The sequence below is a fragment of the Tympanuchus pallidicinctus genome, unplaced genomic scaffold, assembly GCF_026119805.1.
Source record: "Tympanuchus pallidicinctus isolate F22 unplaced genomic scaffold, pur_lepc_1.0 scaffold12, whole genome shotgun sequence".
NCBI lineage: Eukaryota > Metazoa > Chordata > Aves > Galliformes > Phasianidae > Tympanuchus > Tympanuchus pallidicinctus.
In genome coordinates, this window is record NW_026294637.1 from 17,207,101 (window position 1) to 17,229,666 (window position 22,566).

Below are 22,566 nucleotides of genomic sequence, written 5' to 3' on the forward strand. Positions count from 1 at the left end.
ATAGCTGTGGTTCAGCCAAGGAGATCTTGGAGGTTTTTGCCCAGGCTCCCACCTGAGGAAGTCAGAGACTCTCTGCAGAACATTTTTGCTCAGGGAACCATACAGCCTAGGGCCTGAGGAGGTGGTTTCTGAGTCTGAAAAACCTCCAAATCACAGTGTAATATTGGCTTCTGTGCATGAAGACACCCTTCCAGTCTATCAGCCAGGATCTAGAGCTCATCATTACACCGAAGGTGACTCACAAACGGTGCTCTTTCCTTTCTCATTGCCCCTCTGCTGATCTTCATGCTGCCTCCTTAAAAAGGACTTTGGATTGCAAAAAGCCAGGACAACGAGAGAACTATAATCACCCCTTCACGTCCTCCTGCAACACTATGCTGCCTTAGCTGTGCACCTCCATCCAGGTGAGCAGCACCGCATCAGTGTTTGCTCCTCTCCAGGCTGTACATCACAGCCAGGTGCCGAGGGCTGATTTCACAGCACGGCACGTTCACGCTGGGAACATCAACTCCCTCGGCTCTCTGTGCTGCATCTCCTAAAGGCGAGGAGCTGCACCACGCGGGGGTGCTATGAAAGCACAGCAGGGAGGCTGCTGCTCCATCTGCAAGGGTGAGCAAGGAGGAAGCATTCACCGTGCTGCACTTACCACGAAGGGTGGGGTTGCTTTCTCTGCATTCCAGTGCTCCGAAGCCCAATTTCCCTTGACCGCCCTTATTTCACTCACTTGACTTGCACACATTGGTAATGTGGAAGAACAGAACGTTCACAGTTACAAATACTGATTAAAAAAAAGAGGGTGAGCGTAAGGAGTTCTGCAATTCCTTGCTTCGTGGAGCATTTTATTGCATTTCATAGTGTAACAGGTTGATGTTTTTTCGTCTCTTAGCATGGTCAATTTTTATTGCAAGGCTGTTAAGAGCTTTATTTCTATGAGGATCTTTTGGCTGAGGGAAAGTTTTGCCTCTAGATTCCCAACCCATCCTTAGAAGCCTGTGCTAATGAAGCGCTTTTGTTTTTATCTCCCAGCACACTGAAGGCAGCATTTGAGAAGCTCAAGCAACGTAAGTATTCGTATCCTGCTTTGTGATCCAGGTTCAGGCAGGCACACTGTGTTGGCACCCTCTGGGCTCTTTCATCCTCTCCCTCTTATATCGTTAACCTTTCCATCTCAGCCTGTTCCTCTACAGAGCATGGAGGGTGGGGGGCAAAGCACATTCACTCACTCACTCACGTCATCCTCCAAGTCTGGGCACTGAATGCAGCCCCCAGAGGCACAGAAAATGGCTTTCTCCTCAAGTTATTTTTCTCCAGATCAAGCTGCAAAATACCAGCTCTGTTCCCTTTTCTACAAGACACTAACATCCACATGCATCCATAGGATGCTTTCTAAAAGTGCCCAGGGCAGAGTTAAAATCTTTCACACTGTCATAGCCAGTAGGACAGCGTTATCTGGGTATTGGTGCCTGCTGTTCAGATAACAAAAGCACTCTTTCAGAAGCAGCTGGTGAATTAAGGTACTTTTAGAGCCTAGAAGGGAGAAGCTCAACTGTTTTGCAAAGTGCAGGGCTTCATTCCAGAGCCACCAAAGCTGACAAATGCAGAGAAGCTGCCAGCCACTTCAAACAGCATCAGTCAGATGGTCTGAAATGCAATCCAGCTTAGCTGACCCTTGGAAATTCTCAGCTTGCAAGCTCCCCTGCTGACATTTGTGCTGGGGCAAGTGGCAAGCAGCTCCCATAAGCAGAGAGAATGTAGTGGAGGGAAGGCAGACACCAGAGGGACAATGGAGGTCCTCCCCCACCACCACAACACCTGTGGCTCGAGTAAATGGGGCCAGAAAGAAACGCAGGGAGATCCTACACCTGCTAAAACAGCTCCAAGCAGGTGCTCCAATTCTGCAGCAAGGGGTCTTGCCCACATCACTTGTGAGCACTGAAAGGACCTGCAGTAGGCCCCAATTCAGGCTGTGAGCACCCTCAGCAATGTCAAACCCCTCATGTTTCTACATGTACTTCTTTGCTGAAGGTTGCTCTGTTTGGAGCAAGCTGTATGTAGCAGCCAGATCTTAGAAATATCTCCTGAAAAATGAGACTTCACCTCTTTCCACTGACTGCACATGAATTCTGATCTGCTTTAGAAATTGAAAGCGTTGGAAACTCTCATATCCAGCTGGCAGGAATGCTGAAGGATGAACTGAAAGGAATAGAGGAGTTCCGAGAAAGGCAGAAGGAACAAAGGAAAAAGGTGAGGAACCAGCCAATCTTTGATACAGGTTGGGTCAGCAGTCCATTCTGACGGCCCATCTTCAGCCATAGGCTGTGAATACTGCAAAAGATAATGAAATGTGCCCAGTTACCCTTCTCTCTCCACACACTAGACTGTGGAAGAAAGCCTCTTTCTAATCCCAGCTGGAAATTAAGTAATGCTCTGAACTCCGGAGGCAGAGGCTTTAGTCACTTTTACTGCCTCTGCTGTAACTGCTGATGCTATTCTTATTCATGTAAGAACTTAATCCATCCTTTACTCTTTTTTATATCCTTGCTAATTGCATTGCTTTGGCATGATCCTGCATGATCTCTAACATGCACTAAAATAAAGAGATAACATATGCATCTAAAATCATAGGAGGAAAATGATTGTTAAGCAGAATGCAGAACATACGCCGAATACTTAGAATAGCATCAAGTTGATGCTGTGCAGTAAAGTTCAGAGAACATTCAAAGCCATCTCATGCTCTGTGGTCTCATTATCTCCAAATCCCCAGGAAAAAAAACAAAAAAGCTCTCAATGGAGACAAGTGGTCACTCTTACACCTCTGGTTCCATGGGCTTGAAGACAAAGAGCTGACATCACTGAAAGCAGTGATTGAGGGAACAGTATAATCAAATACCCTGACCTTGGACAATGTTAAGTAAAGGTAAATGTGTACGAGCAACGTCCAATACAGCAACATTCTCATGTCCACAACCCAGACACACAGGAGCTTGGAGCAGCACAGAACTATGAATATCAGGGGGTAAAACCAGTGCTACTACTGAGATTTGATGCACACAGCAAATCACACAGGCAAAGACAGCGTGCACCCAGCCATCAGAGTTTGCCTCCCTCGTCCCCATCTCATCACTAGGATCTGTAAAGAGAGAGAGGCTTTTCCCTGCTGAAAAGAATAAGCTTGGAACTCAAATGGAAACTGTTATAGGGGCTTGGAAAAATACTCAAAACTCCTTTGGAGTCTCGAGACCCATTGTAAGATGTTTTCTCCTTCAGCACGTGGCTGTGAGGAAGTCAACCTCAGACATATTGGAAGGTGTCAGCATTTTTGGAGATCTCACATAACACTGTTCTGTGTTTGTGCTGGATCTGCTGCAGCTGCCATCGGGACTGTGCTATGAGCCTGATGTCAAGCACGCTTCTGGGTGACCCCAGAGGGAGTTTTGCTTGAGTAGAATGTAAAGATCAAAGGACCAGAAGTCCCACTGAAGAAACCCATGCCCTGCCAAATAGGAGCATATCTCATGGTCACACAAGGCTGGGCATAACAGAATTAAAGCTATAAAAGAAAATCCAGCACCGTCTTTCCAATGCTGACCAGATTATGTTGTGGAAATCAAATGGCACAGAGCATAAATTTGCCAGAAGCAATAAAATATAAATTACACAGGAACCGTTTGAGTTCAAAATGGACAATTACTCCTGGTCACATGGGCGAGACTGTGGTTTGGTCTGTAAAGATGCGAGATCGAGCTCTTGGACCAGCAATAAGCTCTGCTAGCAGAGCTGATGGGCACTGATGGGTGTTACACTATTAATCTCCTTAAGGTTAAAAAAAAAAAAAAAAAAAGGAGGGATGAGGGAGGGAGAAAATGAAGACCTACATCCTCTCTGCTATTAATGGAAAGCACTGAAGTAGAATTATCTTGGATTATTATTATTTTTTTTTACCTGATGCTCTCTGTGTCACTGAGAAGCCTGTCAGTTGCAAAAGCAGAGTGAAGTCATTTTTTGCCCAGGCACGTGGCTTGTAGAGAGACACTGCCAATGCCTTGCCTGATCCTACCAGCAGGCAAGGGGGAATGTCCAAAGAAATGCTCACACTCCTGTGTTTCTTACAGTACGAGTCTGCAATGGAGCGCATGCAAAAGAACAAGTTGTCCCATTATAAGAAAGCAATGGAGGTAAGCAAGGAGGTTTTCTGCAAACTCACTCCACCTTGAGACTGTACCACATGAAAAAAGATCAGCAGTGTGTGTGTGTGTGTTCTGTTGGCACAGGAGTGTATGTGTGTGTAAGAGAGGATGGGATTCCTGGCAGGAGGGAGCTAATCTTCCTTGCATCCCCCACTGAAGTCTCCCAGAGCACTCAGAAAGCTAAATGTGGAATCAGCATCAACCGAAACAGTTCAGATTGGATTTGATTCTTTCTAGACAAGGATAATTATAGGAGAAAACCTCATTTTCCTGCCTATGAAAATAATTTTAAAAAAATTGAGCCTTGTAAACAGAAGGAAACCTTTCCAGCAGGGAGTTTTGCAGGTACAGGAACTGCAACAGCTGGGTTTGGTTTCCAATGGGCAACTGCCTCTGAAAAAGAGCAGTTGCAGACCTGCCAGTGCCACAGCTGGAATTGTACTAAGTATTTTAGTTTACATGCAGCATCGTTCTAAGTGAAGCTCTAAGACAGGGAGTTCTGGTGCAAATAAAAATATCTTTTGCTTCTGAGAACTCTACTGAGATTGCTGCCTATGTGTGGTTGGTTCTGTCTCACAGCTCGGAGTGCTGGATCAGCCACCTGGCAATCCAAGTCACGCTGTGGAAATGACAACCCATCCTCACTGGCACATTAGCTGCAACTCGGTCCCTCTGCACTGGATGCACCGACAGTGCCTGAGCTGCATCTGTGCAGAGCACCCATGGCAGTGACCACCTGGGCAGGGAGCTGGCAGCACTGACACGGAGCAAAGAAATTCAGGGCTGTAAGAACGGGGTCTGATTCCCACTGCTAGCCTCTCTGCTACAACTTTTCAGTGCTGTTTTTAATAAGCGCCTCTTCCCGGCGTCACGGGGAATTCTCTCCTTGGCCAAAACTTGGGTGCTGATTTGTTCCCCCAGATGAGCAACTCCAGTTTCTAGGAGCTTTGAGACAGCCCAGCCTTTTCCCTAACCCAAAGCCTCACATGTGATTTCATTTCAATTGGATACAGTCAAAGAAGAGCTACGAACAGAAGTGCAAGGAGGCGGATGAGGCCGAGCAGTCCTTTGAACGCATGAGCGCTTCAGGCAACCAGAAGCAAGCAGAAAAGGTACCTGAGACAGACAGACCTATTCAGCAGATGCTTAAAAGGGAGAAAGCTGTTTTTCCTCTTCCCAGGTTCAACAGAACACAATTGAACAGCCCATTCCACAAGATGCCAGGGGTTGCTTTCCCATCTAATTAACTCCTTAGAATCAAAATGGGAAGAAGCACTTTCCCAAGGAGGCCTTCCTTCACAAAGCACTCAGCTGGACTTGCCATCCCTGATCTTGCCCTGTGGTGGGCCAAGGGAAGGACCGAGTTAACCCATTAGTTTTCTTTATCCCAGGCTATGACCTATTTGCTTTACAAGTCATGAAAGCAATCTGAATGAGATTTTTCTCCAAAATCATTCACGAGAAAGAAGCGAGTCGGATGTATGTCACGCAGCTAGCTTTGCCTTTTGGTTGCTTACATTTAGTAGGCATGGCATCTTACATTAAAATGCATCTTTTTCTCTACATTTTTTGTCCTTACACTTAGTTTAATTTCATCTAAATTTACAAACTCAAAAATAAATCATTGGAAATTAAGGCACTGCTGTCCTTCATTGCATCTTCTGATACTTGTTGCTGACAATTTGCTAACTTTTAATGGGAACATTTTACAGTGGAACAGATGGAGAAAACAAAATAAATGAACTCCCTTTGGCTCGATAAAATAAGTGCAGTGTAAGCAAAAAGGATCAAAAATCATCTCGAGGAGCAGGAAGAAGGAGACTCTAAAAACAGCATCAGAAGTTTACATTTTATTTCTCTCGCTCCCTAATCTTTGATGAATTAAACCTTCCAGCTTTGCCATAAAGAGGGAGGGGGAATGAAATCCTGGCCCTACTGAAATCACGCCAGAACTCTCAGTAACTTCAGTGGTATCAAAATCTGACCCAGGTCCTTTCACGCAGAGGAATCCCAGGGTGCTTCCTTGCCATTATTTCCACACAAACGCCAGCACAATTGAAATGCACAGAGGCATCTCACAAGAAATGCCAGCTGTTTAATTCTGCTCAGCACTTGCAAACAATTTGGGCCAGGAAGAAAATAAGAATGAAGCTGATGTTTCCAGTTTACTACACATTTTCCAGCCAGCTGTGAGGAGGAATATGGTCATGAGAACCCCTACCTGAGCATTGCTTTGAAGGGCAGAGGGGAAGAATGTGTGATACTGATTTCTAGAGCTGTGCATTAATGTACTGTCATCACCATCTGTGCAGAAAGACCTGGGAGTACAGAGCTGTCAATAACGTGCTTATTTTCATTTGCTAGAAGCTGCAGATTGAAAAAAAAGAAAACCCAAAAAACCCTGCTTAGAGTGAATTTAGCTTTTAGTCTTCTGAGTTGTTATGGGAAATAGTCTGGCATTTGAAAAGTATTTTAAAGGCTGTATTCTTGTCATATATGCATTGCACGAGGAGCTTGGAAGATGAATATTTTTAACTGACATTTCTGCTTATAAATACCTATTGGAAAAGCACTTTGGACACTCTAGAAAATAACCTGGAGAGCAGACACAAGGTTCAGGCTGCAGCACGCTAGCAGTGTGCTCCTACAGCAGGGATCCCTGGATAGGATGATATAAGCTGCCAGATTTCCCCTGCAGGCAGTGGACTTATGTCTACACCTGTGAAATTCTGCTCCCTCCTTCTCCATAGCACATGCTCAACAGAGCAGATGGTTGGACTAGATGATCTTAAAGGCCTTTTCCAACATGAATGATTCTATGATTATAAAGGTGGAGCAGCCAAGAACTGTTTGCACTTGGAGCCTTAACACTGTAAGATGAAAGGGAGGAAGGCAGCAGAACACTGTGCCAGGAGCAAAACATGCAGGAAATTAATTTGAAGTGTTTCTTTCTTTTCCTGTTTCAGAGTCAGAACAAAGCCAAGCAATGCAGAGATGCAGCACATGAAGCAGGTGATACTCTATTTGCAATAGAACTGATTTTTTTCTCAGCAAAGATCAACCAGCATGCTAATTTTGATAGCATCAATCAAATTAAGTGTTGCTAGCCCTATTTGAAGTCAGGTTTCCTGATGTCATCTACCCAAAGACACTATAGTGAAGAGAAAAGCAAGCCTGACCATCAGCTACACTTAATTTCACTTGTGGACATGCAAGTCTCGTGCTGTCATTAAAGATTTTACAGCAGACCATCTTTAAGGACTTCACTCAGGAAAAAAAGCTCTTCTCAAAACAAGTTTGAAAGCACAGTGACACTCATTGTCCCAAGCCAACCTAAACCAGATACACAGTCCCTGGGTTCCCTGTGCATGAGCACAGCAGCAAGGGTACATCCGTCAGCCAGAAACACACTCGATGTGTTTTGTCCAAAAGGAGAACGCTGGCAAACCTCCGCGCTGGCTCATGAACTCAGCCTTGGCACTCACTGCTCATACTGAAGTTTACTACATTGCATGGTTTACCTGACTGGCTGAGTCAAAGGATGGGCATGGCCTGGACTCACGATACCTTACTTACATAATTCCCCTTCCCCCTCCCCATATATATATGTGTATACACACACACACTTGCTGACTATCAGTTTCAAGCTCACACATTCTCATGACTTATTTCAGGCCTGGGGTTTGACAGAGTAAGAGCCACAAGAAAATCCTAATGGGAGGAAAAAGAGGAAGACTATCATTTTTCTTGCCTAACCGTTGGGTTTCTATTGTGTGTGTCTGTATTTACAGAGAATGTGTACAGACAGAACATTGAGCAGCTGGATAAGGCCAGGACAGAGTGGGAACAGGAACATATTAAAACCTGTGAGGTAAACACTGACCTTTACAGCAATATATTTGCGTGCTCTTTGTTTTATCCTACTTACAGATACCCATCTGGGTCCTCAAATATTATCTCAAGGGCTTTGCTGTTTGCTTTACACTGAGTCTTTGCACTACAGAATCTAGAACAGATTCAGACGTAGTTACTAGATGCCTCACTTCCATGTTTCTTGTTTGTTCAGCGTGTGTAAGTAAATATACAGGAAGGGAATAAGTGCAGAGGATTGAGGCAAGGAGCAATATATGAACTTGTACAACCTTGCATTTCTTGCCAGTTTTCACCTATAATGGAACTTAAGACACTAGCTCTAATGATGATACTCTATCATAGCCAAGATTGTTTTGCAACTGCTTTTTGTCAGAATGTAGTTTCAGTAGAAGATTAACAGGAACACATGAAAATTCACTTCTTTTATAAGATGAATTTCAGAATGGAAACAAGAAGTGCTAAATCAGCCCATTAAAAACAAACATTCCCTCCAAATTATGTCTTGCAGGAAGTTTTCAGAATGGTTTCTTGCAGGACAGCTTTTGCTTGTTTGATTTTTGTTTGTTAAATATCACAAGTTCAATGCAGATTAAAAAGAAAGTTTTCACACTAAGCAAAAAAGCATGGTAGCATCATTGTAGAGCAAACAAGGTTCTGAGTAGCCTGTACATTTCACATAGCATGTTACATTCACCTGCAAGAACGTTCGCTCCCTGCCAAGGACTAATCTCTTCCATTGAAGGATAGTGGCTGGGGGAGGTTTGTTTCTGCTATGGACAAGGAGATTTGCTCTTGGTTTCTAAGGTTTGCATGCCAGCTCACATCTGGTTGACATCCAGATCAGACACACACTTGGTTATAATGATTCTTCAGGTACACTGTCCATCTGCTGAAGTACAGTTTTGTTATGTTTACTTCTTTCCAGCTTTACTCCTACATAAAATAGCTTTCTGGTTCTCTGCTTCCTCTTAAATTCCCTACCTGGGAACACTGGGAAAGTCCCATGGCTGCCACTGCAAACTTTCTATGGAAACTTTGCCAAGCCTTCATTTTCCCAAGATGCACAATTTCCCCTTCTTAAAAAGCCAGTAAACAAGCAAAACTTTCCACGACTTGGAAGACTTTCTCCCACATGGCTAAATTCATTGTAGCCCACAGAGCTTGCGGCCTGCCCACTGCTTAGCTCCGACAGCCACTCATGAAGGAATGGCACTTCTACCTCCTCCTTTAAGAAGTGCTTGTAGGTAGAAGGAGCAGATTTCGTGAGACCTTTTAAACTGCTCACTGATAGAAAAAAATCAGCTTAAGATCCCAAACTTCTGGCTGCACAGCACAAAAGCTAGAAGTGTGAAGGTCTGTGGCTAAGCATGGGACATCCACAGCCTGAAAATCCTGGCTAGCAAGTACAAGCACTGAGACAAGCTTTATTGTGAGGCTGGGCTGTGCTCCTTGGCACAAGCAGCCTGGGCTCACAAGCAGGCCTGTCGCACAAGCTGATGGCATGAGAGATGTGCCTATCACAGCATGCAGCTGCAATATGCAAAGGGTTTGACAAACCCCAAGTCGCTCTGTTTCTCCCTTTGATGAGTTGCATTTCCTGCAAGGGCATCATTTGCCTGGTAAGTTCCCAGTTGAACAGCCCCTGGGGGTAGACTGTATCCATAGGCTTTTTATTCTGCATGGACAGCAAACTACTAATTTCCCTACCCTGCAGGTTCTCTTAATAAGCTGTTTCTCTCAGAAACTGATCCCAACACCAGCTGGCTCTCCCTCGATTGACTCTTTTTATCTTTAAGTAAGATATTCGATGGCAGGCAGCACACCCAAGTATTCTGCTGAATACTGTATACATTTGTGGTGTTCTGGACATAATTACTAGCAAATGGAGATGCAAGCAGATGGCTGGAAGCATCTGAGCTTTTCACACCTCATAGAAAACAAAAAACCGATGTTCTACTTCTAACACTGGAACTTAAAACAACAGAACCCAATTTCTAAAGCTTTCAGAGATAGTTTATCTGCTTCTTCCACCATCTCAATACATATTTATCCTGTTCTCTCCCTTTCGCTCTCCGCACATCCAGTAAGCTGTACAACATTAATGAATTAGACAGATGAGGGAGAGAGCAGAGAGACAAAAAAGAAAAAAAAAACCACACACAAAAACATCTTATCTTACCCTGAAAACAACCTTAGAAATGAGCAAATGCAACCTCAGAGAGCCTCAAATAGTTCCAAAGAGGAAGTCTGGAAAGATACTTTAGAAGGCAGAGATGGATATTTCTGGCTTTCCCTTTAGCACAAATACAACCCCTCATGACAGCATTGTGCTATATTGCAATACAACTAACATGGCACTACTTCACATCTCTTTGGCTTCAGGTTTTCCAGCTCCAGGAGTGTGACCGCATCACCATCCTCCGGAACTCGCTGTGGGTTCACTGCAACCAGCTCTCTATGCAGTGTGTGAAGGATGACGAGGTAGGGGCCAAAATCAGGGAGCTTCACATGCAAAAGACAAACTGCAGGAGCCCTTTGGAAGCACAGCACTAGCCTGGCCTTCTCTGCACATGCAACCAAACTGGCTGTTGTGCAGCTCTAGCATGTTCCATGAAGTCCTCTCAATCATTCTCCTTCCTTCTTCCCCAGATGAAAAACAGACACATGGGTTTAGATAATGTGTGGCATGTGTGATGAACACTATGTCTGCCCTCCTTCTTTTGTTGGGTAGTGCCTCCAAATACCAGATTGCTCAGCTGAGTAGGAGTGCTTGGGCACGTCCTTCAGAAAGGCAGGCAGTTACGGTCTCAGAGCAGGAAGACATAAAACAAACACCACTCCATAACGGCCTTTTGCTTTTTCCTTCAAATTTTCCACCTATTTGAAGGTTTGTGGATCACATCCTAAAAAAAAAAAAATGTGGGTCACATTCCTTATTCCAGTATGCCTGAGTTTTAACTTTCACTGGCTGGCTCTTGCTATATAAATATGTCAGTTGCATTGAAAAGCCCTGGACTGTCTCCTTCCTCCTCTCATGAAAAGATGCATTTACAGATGCATTTACAAGAATGTCTGCATGGGGGACAGACGTGTACCAATTGCAGTGGTTTTAAAGAGAAAAAGCATTAGAAGAACATCAAAAAGCTAATTCAACATGAAAGCTTAAATATTAAATTCTTGAATTCTGTTTTGTAGCTGTATGAAGAGGTTCGGGTAAGCTTGGAGGACTGCGTCGTAGAGTCAGACATAGACTACTTCATTAAGAGTAAAATGACAGGAACACAACCTCCAGGTAATTATTCCTTTTGGTCTTAGCTGATGAGTCAGCCATTAGCCTGTGGTTGGGCAGCCCGCTCCACTGGGGAAAGCCAAAGGAAGGATTCTCTGCTCCCACCACCCATTCACCCATGGTGGGAATGACGCTTTCTTCTCTTAACAAGCTGTTTGTGTATGGACACGACTCCAACTGGGGAAAGTTTTGAATGAAATCGGCTTTGTCCTAGTATGCAGTAGTGATGTAAAGTTCACAGACTGTCCACTCAACCCACAAGAAGCCTCTTCATCAACTTTACTGATCAAAATCTCTGAGCTGAAATGGAGAATATGACAGGAAGAACTAACAGCAGTAGTAGATTGAAAACCTGCTGCTCCAGGATAGGAGTTCTCCAAACACATCATCAGAAATTAGGTCATTTTACATTCCAGTGACCAAATACAAACCACACCTTCTTACTTCAACAAGCAGTATCAGATATTTACAGACTGAGTGAATGCCTGCACTGCCTGCAGCAAACAAAGATTCACAGCCTTTGTAAAAGAACAGAAAATTCCCTATTTCATCTCATCATCAGCTGACGACAGATCTCTATTCTGAAAAGATCTCTTCCTCCATTTCTTTATTTTTTTGATCTGTGTACACAGACTGCAGACGTATGCAATCTGCTGTAATGCTATTCTGAGATGCCAAAGAGGAACCCCCTCAGAGTTGACTCAGGAGTCACAAGAGAGCTTACTTCCATTCAGAACACGGAATAAGCCATACTGGTATAAGAAAACTGTATATTGACAAAAGCCTTCCATGCTAGGGATCTTATAGGTGCAAACATCAGTAGTACAAGTGTCCTGTCCCATGGCATAATCTTGACAGGAGCAGCTTAGAGCCCAGATCTGGCAGCAGTAGCAGCCTGGCAGCTTCTTCAGCAGGACTGGATGCTGCTAGTAATCCAGCACTGAGCTACTTAAGGCTTGTTTACTGCTTAGCCTTTTCTCATTACACCCATGACAATTAAGAATCAGGACTTAGAGAATTTTTATTTTTTTTTAAACTAATACACTGATGCTTGTGCTTGGATGTCATTTTGCTGCTACAGATTATTCCTCTTCTCATAGGGGATTGAAGTTTGCTACAAGAGCACTGACCTAGGAAAAGCTACAGTTCTCTTTCCAGTCAGTGAAAACGCACCTTGCAATTGTATACAAAGAATTGTAATTCTCAACTAGGCTGGCTCCCTCTCTCCCCTCCTCATGGGAGATTTCTCATTCTGCAGTCACCTAGGTCATTTTCTGCAAACAGTTCTTGGCTATGTCAGGACTAATAAGAATTAGGTGGGAGAAACTCTTGAGAGCTTTATGAAATGCAAAGAAACAACTGACTCTTGGTTTAGCTTCTTTTTGTTGTTGCTGTTTCAGGTTTTTTTTGCCACCTTCTAGAAGGTGACATACTCTGGAAGTAACACCCTAGTACCTCTACAGCTCTTGCTAATGAGTTTGCACAGTAGCACACAGTGAGCTGTTCATCTCATTTATTATTTGCACAGTGCAGGGGGAAAAAATCCATGTGTGGTTTTGCATTGTGTAGAGGTAGATCTTCATCCTGACCAAACCTTTAGGTTTCGTGATGCTGTTGCTCTCTCTTCTACTTAGTCATGACACGAATTACAGGCTAGAAACTACAGCAGGAGAAAATCTGGAAGGGTAAGAAATGCAGACTCTTAAAATGGTAAAAAATAAAAATAAAAATCCTTTAATACTGTGAGCTTCTGTTGTAGGAGCTCTTTGCACTCACTATTGTACGTGCCTGCTCTGTTTATGGTCTTGGCTAATCCAATGTGAAAACTTCAACACAGTCTTTAGTCTAAGTTCAAAATCTTATTTAATTACCTGGTATCAGAACTGAGATAATAGGCTATCAGGGCTTCCAAATCAGATTTGACTCCTATTTGTTTGGCTTTCACACTGAGAAGGCAGAAAGGGTGCCTGACCACCAGCTCTAAGCAACTGCACTGGCAGCTATAAGATGAAAAATAAATCCATCTCTAACTATTTCATCTGGAAAGCTAGATTTGTAAATAAGCTCAATTTCATCCTCAACCACACCATAGGGGAGAATGAAAGGACTGTAACATAACTGTGTTCAAGACAAGAAAGCTATCGCTGTAGTAAGCAGCAGTAAAAAGCAAATCAGCTCTCAGGAGGTGGAGGTGAAGATACGAAAGATATGAAGCCATGCACAAGCACAGACCAGGAAATTTCTTGCTATTGCTGCTCCCAGAGATATTCAGAAATTTGCCCAGCTCCAACAGAAATACTCAGCTCAATGTGTTATGGAAAAAAAAAATACACTGCCAGCAACTGTATCAGGAACACGGTCATGGGCTCACAGCGACCATGCTCTGCAACCCACAAAGTCTAGGCTTCAAAAAAAACAGAGGAAACAGTCATGTGCTAAACTGCATTCTGAATTAGGGTTACTCACTGTTGTTGCAGTGGTTCCTCAGGACCTCGACTGTGCTTGTGCCAGGTTAAGAATGCCTTTCTACCAAGAGTGCATCCGCATGCAATCACTTGAATGGCTTTTGTCAAGCACCTACATCCTCCTGAGCTGCTCCAAACACGTTACTGGCAAGTGCAAATGGATGTTATGCTGCTGCTTCTTCCAGCAGTTCCTGAACTGCTATAATGATGGCTGTACTCTGGTTGAGAGAAATAGGTTTTGCCTGATTGAACATCATTTTTTTTTCTTGCCGTATTGCAGGTGCAATAGGATATGAGAACTACTATGACAGAGAACCAAACAGAAGTAACAGCCCAACCCAGACCTGTGGGATGATGAAGAGGTGAGTGCTAGACTTTCGTTCCCAGAAGTAGCATTTCTCTGTGCATGATGATGGCATGGGGGTTGGAACTAGATGATCTTTAAGATCCCTTCCAACCTAAGCCATTCTGTGATTCCATGCTTCTGTGACAGTAAACGGGACCTGAAAAGCCCTTCACTATAGCAAGAGATGGCTGCATATAAATAAAAGTTAACTCGAGAGAAGAAGTAAACCTGTCAAAGCTGGAGTCAGAACCATTTTGCCTTGGCCTAGTGGGAAGAGAGACAAGAGGACAAGTTCATAAAACAATTAGTCAGCTGGCAACGGAGAGCATTCTCACTTATTTCCTCTTTCCTAGTGAGTCATGGCACACAGCATCAAAAGCTCCCATCAAGGGAGGGCAAAGGTGAGCCTTGCTGGGAGCCAAGGCTGGGGAAAGCTGTCCTTTTCAGCAAAACCTCCTGGCTTAGTGCATCGCAACGCCCAGCTGAGCAGAACAAAGAGCTACTGTCTCTAGACCAAAGGAAAAAATACTTAGTGGAATAACTGTGATGATAAGGAAGGTGTTTTTCTTTTTCTAATCCATTTAGGCTGGTAAATATAGTAACATGAATGCAGTTATATCAGCAGAACAGCATGGTAGAGCTATTGGTTTAAATATTTTATACCAAAATGGCTAATACATGGCAGGAATGGCATCGTATTTAAAAGCAAGAGAGCTTAATATTTTGACAAGCCTTATTATACGGCAAAGACAAAGAGTGGGATGGGATCTTTCATTTAAATGTGGTCGGGGGTTGTTAGCAAGCTGATAAGGTTCACACAATATTTGGCTTTTGGTTGGAAACAAGATTTTATATAATAATGAATTGTAACATTGCAGCCTCTGCAATTACAGAAGACAACTGTATGGCCATTTAGAATACAACTGTGCTCTGCAGGAGCAAACAGCCTTGAGAGGCTCAGTCTCAGTTGCTCAGAAATTGCTGAGCTTAGATATCCATTTTCCTGAAACTATGACCATACACCAGCTGAAAAATCAAACCCTCCAGATATGTTTTAAGCACTCCATACTATTGCTACCTATACCTATATCCTAAACCATATTCTCACTTGGCCTGGTCCCAGCCAGTATCCAGCTGTGATGTTGAAAACAACTAGGTGAGATTTAAAAAAAAAAATAAAAAATTAAAGGAAACAAAATAATTTCACTTAACTTCACAATTTCTAGAAAGTTATGTTATAAAAGCTTTGTATTTTGAATTGCATTAGCTTTCCTTAAAGGAATTTTATTCTCTTGTAACTTTTCTGAGGTTTTGTTTAGAATTTACTTTAACTGAAAATAAGAATATCTATAGACAAAGGAAAGTAGATGGCCGCAGGAAGAGATGATATCCATGCAGCACTGCAGCACATGGGGGGAAGGTTGAGTCTGACAGCTGAGACTTGTAAGAAATGTCCTGGTCACTCATTTTGTCATTGACTTCTCTTGGTTCTGCAGATTCTCTGGACTGTTGCATGGAAGCAGCAAAAACAATGCTGAAAGAGTCATTCCTTCAGCCCCTCCTTTCGGTATGCCTCACCAGAAGTAAATTTACCACATGTGTATAACATCAGTTGCTAAATCTAGCTTTAACACAGAGCAGAACTTCTACAGCACACGTTCACATGATGTCAGGCAAGAGTACGAGCAGATTGAAAACAAATTCAGCTCAAATTTCTCAGTTTGAAGTACTAAATAATCCATATAACCTTAGGGTCGTAACAACTTCAAGACCTCTATCTGGGCAAGGGTATACCGTGCTTTCAGACCAATGCAGTTTTACTATAGACAATAGTATTCTCCTAACGTTGGATGTGCTACTTCTAAAAAGCACAAGGAATTCCCTAAAGTCTTTAACACATCTGTCTCATGCCTTATGAATACAAATATTCATCTCATTTCACACTTGGACTGCCTTATCACAACCTTTGCAGTCAGGCATATATCAGTAGGACATTTAAAACAGTATTTTGACCATGCAGAAAGCAGCAGCTTACAGCATTTTTTATTCATTTAAACCAGGAACATCTGAACTGAGATTGCTGCCTACAGGAAATCAAAAAGTTCCTTTAAAACAGCTTTTAAACGTACTCAGGCCAACTTCCTTTGCGAGGCACACCTTGCCTGCTTGGATGTCCAGTAATGAGGCTGCAGCTACCCCACTTGCTGCACTTGGTGCTCAGAGCCTCTCCGGAGCTATCAGGCACCAGCTGGACCTGCCAGACCCCAGCCGTCTTAACTCAGCATGCAGCAGCATCCACATACATACACAGCCTGAAGGCATTTAGCCTCTTGCAGAGCTGTATAATGACTACATATGGAAAAATTTACCAGAAATAAACAACAATATTACATCAAATGCTGGATTTAACAGCAGATCTCGACTTTATCCAAGTAAACAGCATCTGTGGTGGCACCTTATGCTAAAGCCTGGTATGATAATCTCCCTCTAACTGCAGAAAGAGCCCTGCTGGCTGCCCATCTCTCACTCAGATATTGTGTGGAGCCCAAGTAGACTTTGCTGCTCATTTAGCACACCGTTGCCATCACATTTTGGAAACCTCCTAAGGCAGTGTTTTCACCTGGGCTGACAGACCAGGTTATGAGCATGCAATTAGGGCCTGCCCTCCCCTTCATCTTTAGCCAGCCCTGAAGGTTTGGACTGCTCACACCATGACTGCCATTCTCTTCCCCACACAGCCCTTCTGAAAGCAAAGGTGTGCTTGGGAAATACACAAGAGCAGTCCTGGACTACTTTGTCAGCACAACAGCATCCACAGCAGCAAGGCTTTGGTTCTTCCATTTTACCACTGTGGTTACATCACGAGCACAAAAACAGCAGGAGACACCCAGGTGGCTCTTTTCAACAGCGCTAGCTCTGCCTCTTCCTGAATGACAGGAGTTTTCCTTAATTATGTCAAGCTAGTTTAAAATCTCTTTCAGAAAAGTCCTATCTGTGACAAATGGCTAAATGGAAACTACATGAACTAATGAAAAATGTCTGATGACCCACCACACCAACACGGTATTTTCCACTTTTCTCAAAGGAAAAAGAAAAGCCCTGTGTGAATCACTGCACTGCCAGAATTCCACATCTCCAGTAGCAAACATCTTAAACCAATTTACTCACAGTACTTCCTTCTTTGCACTACTGCGATGGTGCTTTAGCGGGGTAAACATTTTTCCTAACCTGGATGAAGCTAACGCTTCTGACCTCCCAGAAGGTTCAATGGCTGCACTGTCACCCAATCAATGGCACATAGTTTTTGTGTGAGAATTTACCTACAGTTCACAGCAGCTTTTCTACACCTCCAGACAGAGAGAGAACAGAGACCCTTGTATTTGTGAACTCTTGCATATGATCCCATGCATTTATAAGCAACTGAACCCTTTGTTTCTGTTTTTCCTTCCCCCCTCTCCACAAGCAGAGAAAACAGATGGGGTCTACGCAGACATTTTTGTAAATGAACATGGAAGAACTACATCATCACAGGACTACAGAGTACTTTATGACTACACAGCCCAGGTAAACAAAGGCTTCAAACTAAACACTGCATACAGTGCCAGATTTAAAACCGAATGCTGATCTAAACATCTTGAAAGCATTAACTGTGCAAAGGAGCTGTTAGCTTCCCTTCCTTTTTCAGACGAGGGCACCTAGAGCTGCTGGCACAGATCACTGGACCGTGCTCTGCCCAGGATGAAACAATAAGTCTCTGCAAGTAATTATGCTTGTCTAAATTGGTCCTGAGCTGTTGCAATCTCCTAAGGACACATGGAAAACTTTATTTTGGTGATGATGGCCAGATGTGCAATACTGAGCATTCTGAACTTACATTTTCTGTGAAATGTCCTCCCTGAGTAAGAAAATAGGTAGAGATCTCTCTTATAAACTCTAGTGCAGCTATATAGCAGATCTCAGACTACATGATGGATGCTTGATTAAGAACTCCTCTCCATGTGATCTCGCACATCGTCTGGAGAGTCCTGCTCCAGTATAACACACTGGTTTTAACTGAGGTCTCTTCCACACTGGGAAGGACTGAATCCCCAGAAACGACAGAGTATCAGTGTTGCAAGTTGCAGAATCACAGCAGACTTGGCCTGTGTACCAAAAGAGTGTTATAAACCACAACCTGCATCCTTAACCCGGGTATTAAACTCTCACTGGCTTCAGACCTCTCTCAGCATAATACCATTAGTAAGATTACAATATTAGAGGGCAAACCACTGTACTAAGCTTCAAAAACACAGACTCCTCACCTGTAGATGAACTCTGGGAGAGAGACATCATTATTCCTATCATGCAGATTACCTTCTAAAACACCAAAAATGGAAAGAAAAAGGACCAAGACACAGTGGCTCAGGCCCTTGATGCATCTAATGAATATTTTATTTCACAGCAGCCACAGGTTTCAAAGAGTAGCGTAAATAAAACATACAGCATGTAGGACACCTGCTCTCGCTTTCCATATTATGATTGTTATAACTTCATCCAAATCCATAAAATGATTCTTTCCTCTATATTTTTTCTCAAGACTGGTTAAAAATACTTTCTTCTTCACATTGACTCCTGCCACACCATCAGTCTCTGCCAAAAGGACTGTCACAGTTTAATCTGTAGGCTTAAAAGTTCCTCCACTGGTCACCACTGTTTGTTATTAAGAGAACCAAGAGTCTTATTTATGGGCTGGATTTATAGAGATACTGTTTTTATCTCTGCCAGAAACTAAGCCTTGCACTGTTCAATTGAGCAACAGCTGTAGAGTAAGGAAGGTTCATGGCTGGCTGATTTGGGACAGTCACATTTAACCCTTTCCACCCTTCCCTTATGATAAAAAAGGTTACTCAGGAGGAGACAACAGGAGGCTGGGGAACGTTCCGAGGATCTTAAGGAAATAGGCAGCTCAGTAGGTGCTTAATCCTCCACTGTTTGGTATTTTAGGCTCATTCCCAATCAAGAGGACACTGACAGACTCTTGATGAAAGACAGGGTAAAAAAAAACCCAAAAACCCACAAGACATGTGGGTCCCTCCTGCATGCTCAGGTTAACAACATTTCCTTTCCCTGTCCCCTTGCAGAACATGGATGAACTGGACATCAACGAAGGAGACATTGTAGCTGTCATTGAAGAAAATGACAATGGCTGGTGGACAGCTGAAAGGAATGGGCAGCGAGGCTTTGTGCCAGGGTCTTACCTTGAAAAGATTTGCTGAAGTGTAGCCTCAGTCCTTAGACTTTGAAAATATTCTTCTACTGAAAACAAACATCCATACAAGGTCTGCTCCAGCTGACCAAGAACAACCCATTATACTGCCCTCTACATTTACCAGTCAGGAAATAACTGCTTTCATCTTCCTTCCCACCGATCCTCTCTCCCGTCAACAACTTCTGGCTCACATTGTCTGAAAAAAGCTGTCTTCATCTCAGCAAGACGAGGACTCAGGTTTCTCACAAAGGTGCTTTCCACTCTCAGCACTGCTGCCATCAGAATCTGGGAGAAAAACCCTGCTTAGAACTTGACTATGCTAAAGGAAAAAGAAGCTAATTCTGCTTGTCCAGGATGGAGGAGCACCTCCAGTCAGCCTGCGAGCAACCCTTACCACCATAGCAGCCACGACCTCCACCACGGATTCCCTCTTCTCACTGCACACATCATGCAACTGTTTCTGAGGGCTGAGCTAAGAGCAGGAAGCACACATTCTCAGAAAGCAGATAGTTTCTACGTCACAAGGTCATCCATGGCTCTGTTTGCACTGGATTCTGGGACAGCCAAACGAGGGCAGATAAAGAGCCCAAGGCCTGCTTTTACCTCAATTAGATGGTTTCTCTGGCACCTTGCTGGGATTTTTCATGTTTAAAAAAAGCTTTCTAGCAGTGCTGCCCTGCCCTGATCCTGGGAAAGAAGCGCTGGTTGCCTCCACATGCAGTCTGTACAGACATGCCCTCAGTGCATTCTCCTTTTAACTTCTCTGTTCACCCAGCTGATCCTTTCCTGCCCACCGGCTTTTCAGTCTCTGATTATCTACAGCCTCTGCAGCTCTGGAATAGCTGGCACAGATTTGGCTGGGTTCCTTTCCATTTACTTCTAATGTGCTTGTGCTACAACAAAGCCTCTGCGGAGAAGCTGTGCTGAGCAGGTCCATTGCACCTCATAGGTTACAGCTCTAGCAGTCTTGCCAGTCCAGCATTTAGGAATGCTTCCAACCAGCACTATACTTTGCAAGAGATCATTAAGTACTTTGTGCCACTTCTCTCTATTCAGAAATTAAGCACGGTGAGAGTCAAAGGCACTTGCGTTATCGTATTCTCATTTCTTGATTCCAGAATGAAATAAAAGTTGCTGCAGGCCCTCTCTGTCCTCCTGCACACACAGCACACTTGTCTTTCCCATGTGTGCCCAAGTTACCATGTTGCACATCTGCATTAGGGCTCTTAGCAGCACCCATCAGCAGAGGCTCAGAAGAACTGCAGGAACTTGAATGTCATTTCAGGCACTACATTGTACTAACAGCAGTACTCACACAGGCTGAGGATGTCAACGACAGTGTCCTGTGACCAAGTCTGAACTGACAGTGCCAAGAGTCCACAATAGCCTCCAATTAGTTAACTGCACTGTAAATGCAACTGTCAGACAACGAGAACAGATCCTTGCATACCGCATAAGAGGAAACCTAAAGTGTGAAGGATTTGATGTATTTGCTTGAATACAAAGAGAATTAATCAACCAGCAGATACTGAAATATTTTGCAAGCGATCTGAATTAAAATAAATCTCTAAGATGCAACTCTTCTAACAATATATGACATAGGGATTCTGCTAAGACTCCTCATAGACAGCCTCACACAAGACACTGCAGTACCCAGTCCTGGTTACCTTGAAATCCTTTTATGGATGGTCTTTGCCTACACAGACCATATGGTCTGCATCAGCTGACAGACAGATGGTGACTACTGTATCTCCCCCATCAAAGCATTTCATATTTTTGCTGTTAAATTTAGGAAACTGGTTCCTTTCCTATCTTTTTTTTTTTTTTTTTTTCAAGTCAAGTTTTCTCCTGTTTGTTACAACTGCAAAAGGCTACAGATATTTCAAAACCTACCCATTCTTGTAGCATTTGGTTCCCACATGCTAACTCTACGCTGATAAAGAAATGGAAAAGCAACAGCAATGTTTTCTCATAATTCAGTTTCTGTGCTTTATGGTGAAGAATCTTGCTGATAAGTAGTTAATAAGCCATATCTATGCAGCTTGCTCTATCAGTGTGTCAGCACTTGTCAGAAATAAAACAAAGATATCGAGAAATACACACACACTCCCTTAAAACACCCCTTTCAGTGTCATCCATTCCAGGCAGTACGAAAAGCTGGAAGGTCAAACGTAGGGCATTGCCTTAATAATAATGTTGCCTCTCCAGCTTGGTAGCTATTTGGTAACAAAACTGAAGCATTCAAGAAATCATTTAATTTTCAGGTGAGACTAAAACAGATCCTTTCCAGTGGCAGGCATACTTAAACTAAACTCCAGTGTATCTGGCTGAGATGCTTTTCTGATAGACACTTCTGATAAGGCTCTACCTCCACCCTGACTACCATTTTTTGGTGAGGAGGTGACAAGCAACAAGTAGGGCCATGGCAGCAGTGGCACACACAGCTATGGCAAGTAAACTGATTTCACAGCACGTCCACAATCAGCAGATTGCCTCTGTGGCACTACCTGTGCTGCTAGTGCTCTGGATGGGTTCACACACAAGCAGCTGTTAGCAGACAGTGAAGAACACGCTTTTGCCAGCTGCTTTGCAAAGGGGGGAGCCCAATTACCCACTTACAGCCTATGGCTAATATGTAAATAGAGTCAAACTAATTAAAGCAAATTTGCAATAACGGTACTGAGCTGTTTTTGAATAAGCACCGCAAGGTAGACTTCATTTTGCACAAGTGACAACAAATATTTTATGCTGAACAATTTCAGACTTATAATTGTTATCTCTAGAAATTCTTACTAGATCATAAGAAGCCAGCAGGCATCTTCTATCCATTAAACAAGACGAGTAAGAAAGACTGGAGTCATTTCCCACATAGATCACAACAGAATACAAACAAACTGAGGTTCACAGCTCTCCTAGATGGATTCCGGATTTGAGCAATGTGGTCATGAGACTGCTAGTAAGAAGTGCAGAGATTCTATTACTCCTTTAGCAGAAGCAAATCTTCAAAAGTTAGAAGCACGTGACTCAGACCAACAGTACTTCTAAACCACGCTCAGTTACGTACATTATTGCCCTTTTACCATGATATTAACTAAGGAGAAGAACAGGAAAGCCTGGTTGAATATGCAATTATAAGATGCCTGCTAGTGCAGTGAGGC

The 22,566-nt window shown here is 43.3% G+C and overlaps 1 protein-coding gene across 5 annotated transcripts in view; it reads left to right on the forward strand.

The window, feature by feature from the left end:
- Window positions 1-21,525, forward strand: part of PSTPIP1 (proline-serine-threonine phosphatase interacting protein 1) — a 46,083-nt gene extending 24,558 nt beyond the window's left edge. For 2 of the 5 annotated variants that reach the window (XM_052671603.1, XM_052671605.1), the window contains 13 exons: window positions 305-404; window positions 1,027-1,061; window positions 2,138-2,244; window positions 4,113-4,175; window positions 5,201-5,299; window positions 7,154-7,199; window positions 7,979-8,058; window positions 10,443-10,541; window positions 11,256-11,352; window positions 14,095-14,176; window positions 15,657-15,727; window positions 17,624-17,724; window positions 19,281-21,525. In XM_052671603.1, the coding sequence (XP_052527563.1) occupies window positions 305-404; window positions 1,027-1,061; window positions 2,138-2,244; window positions 4,113-4,175; window positions 5,201-5,299; window positions 7,154-7,199; window positions 7,979-8,058; window positions 10,443-10,541; window positions 11,256-11,352; window positions 14,095-14,176; window positions 15,657-15,727; window positions 17,624-17,724; window positions 19,281-19,415 (1,115 nt within the window). In that variant the 3' untranslated portion in view covers window positions 19,416-21,525. Of the gene's footprint in view, window positions 1-304; window positions 405-1,026; window positions 1,062-2,137; window positions 2,245-4,112; window positions 4,176-5,200; window positions 5,300-7,153; window positions 7,200-7,978; window positions 8,059-10,442; window positions 10,542-11,255; window positions 11,353-14,094; window positions 14,177-14,513; window positions 15,636-15,656; window positions 15,728-17,623; window positions 17,725-19,280 lie in introns of those variants that run through there. The other 3 variants (XM_052671606.1, XM_052671607.1, XM_052671608.1) reach the window with 3 other exon arrangements.
- The last annotated feature ends 1,041 nt before the right edge of the window (window positions 21,526-22,566 follow it).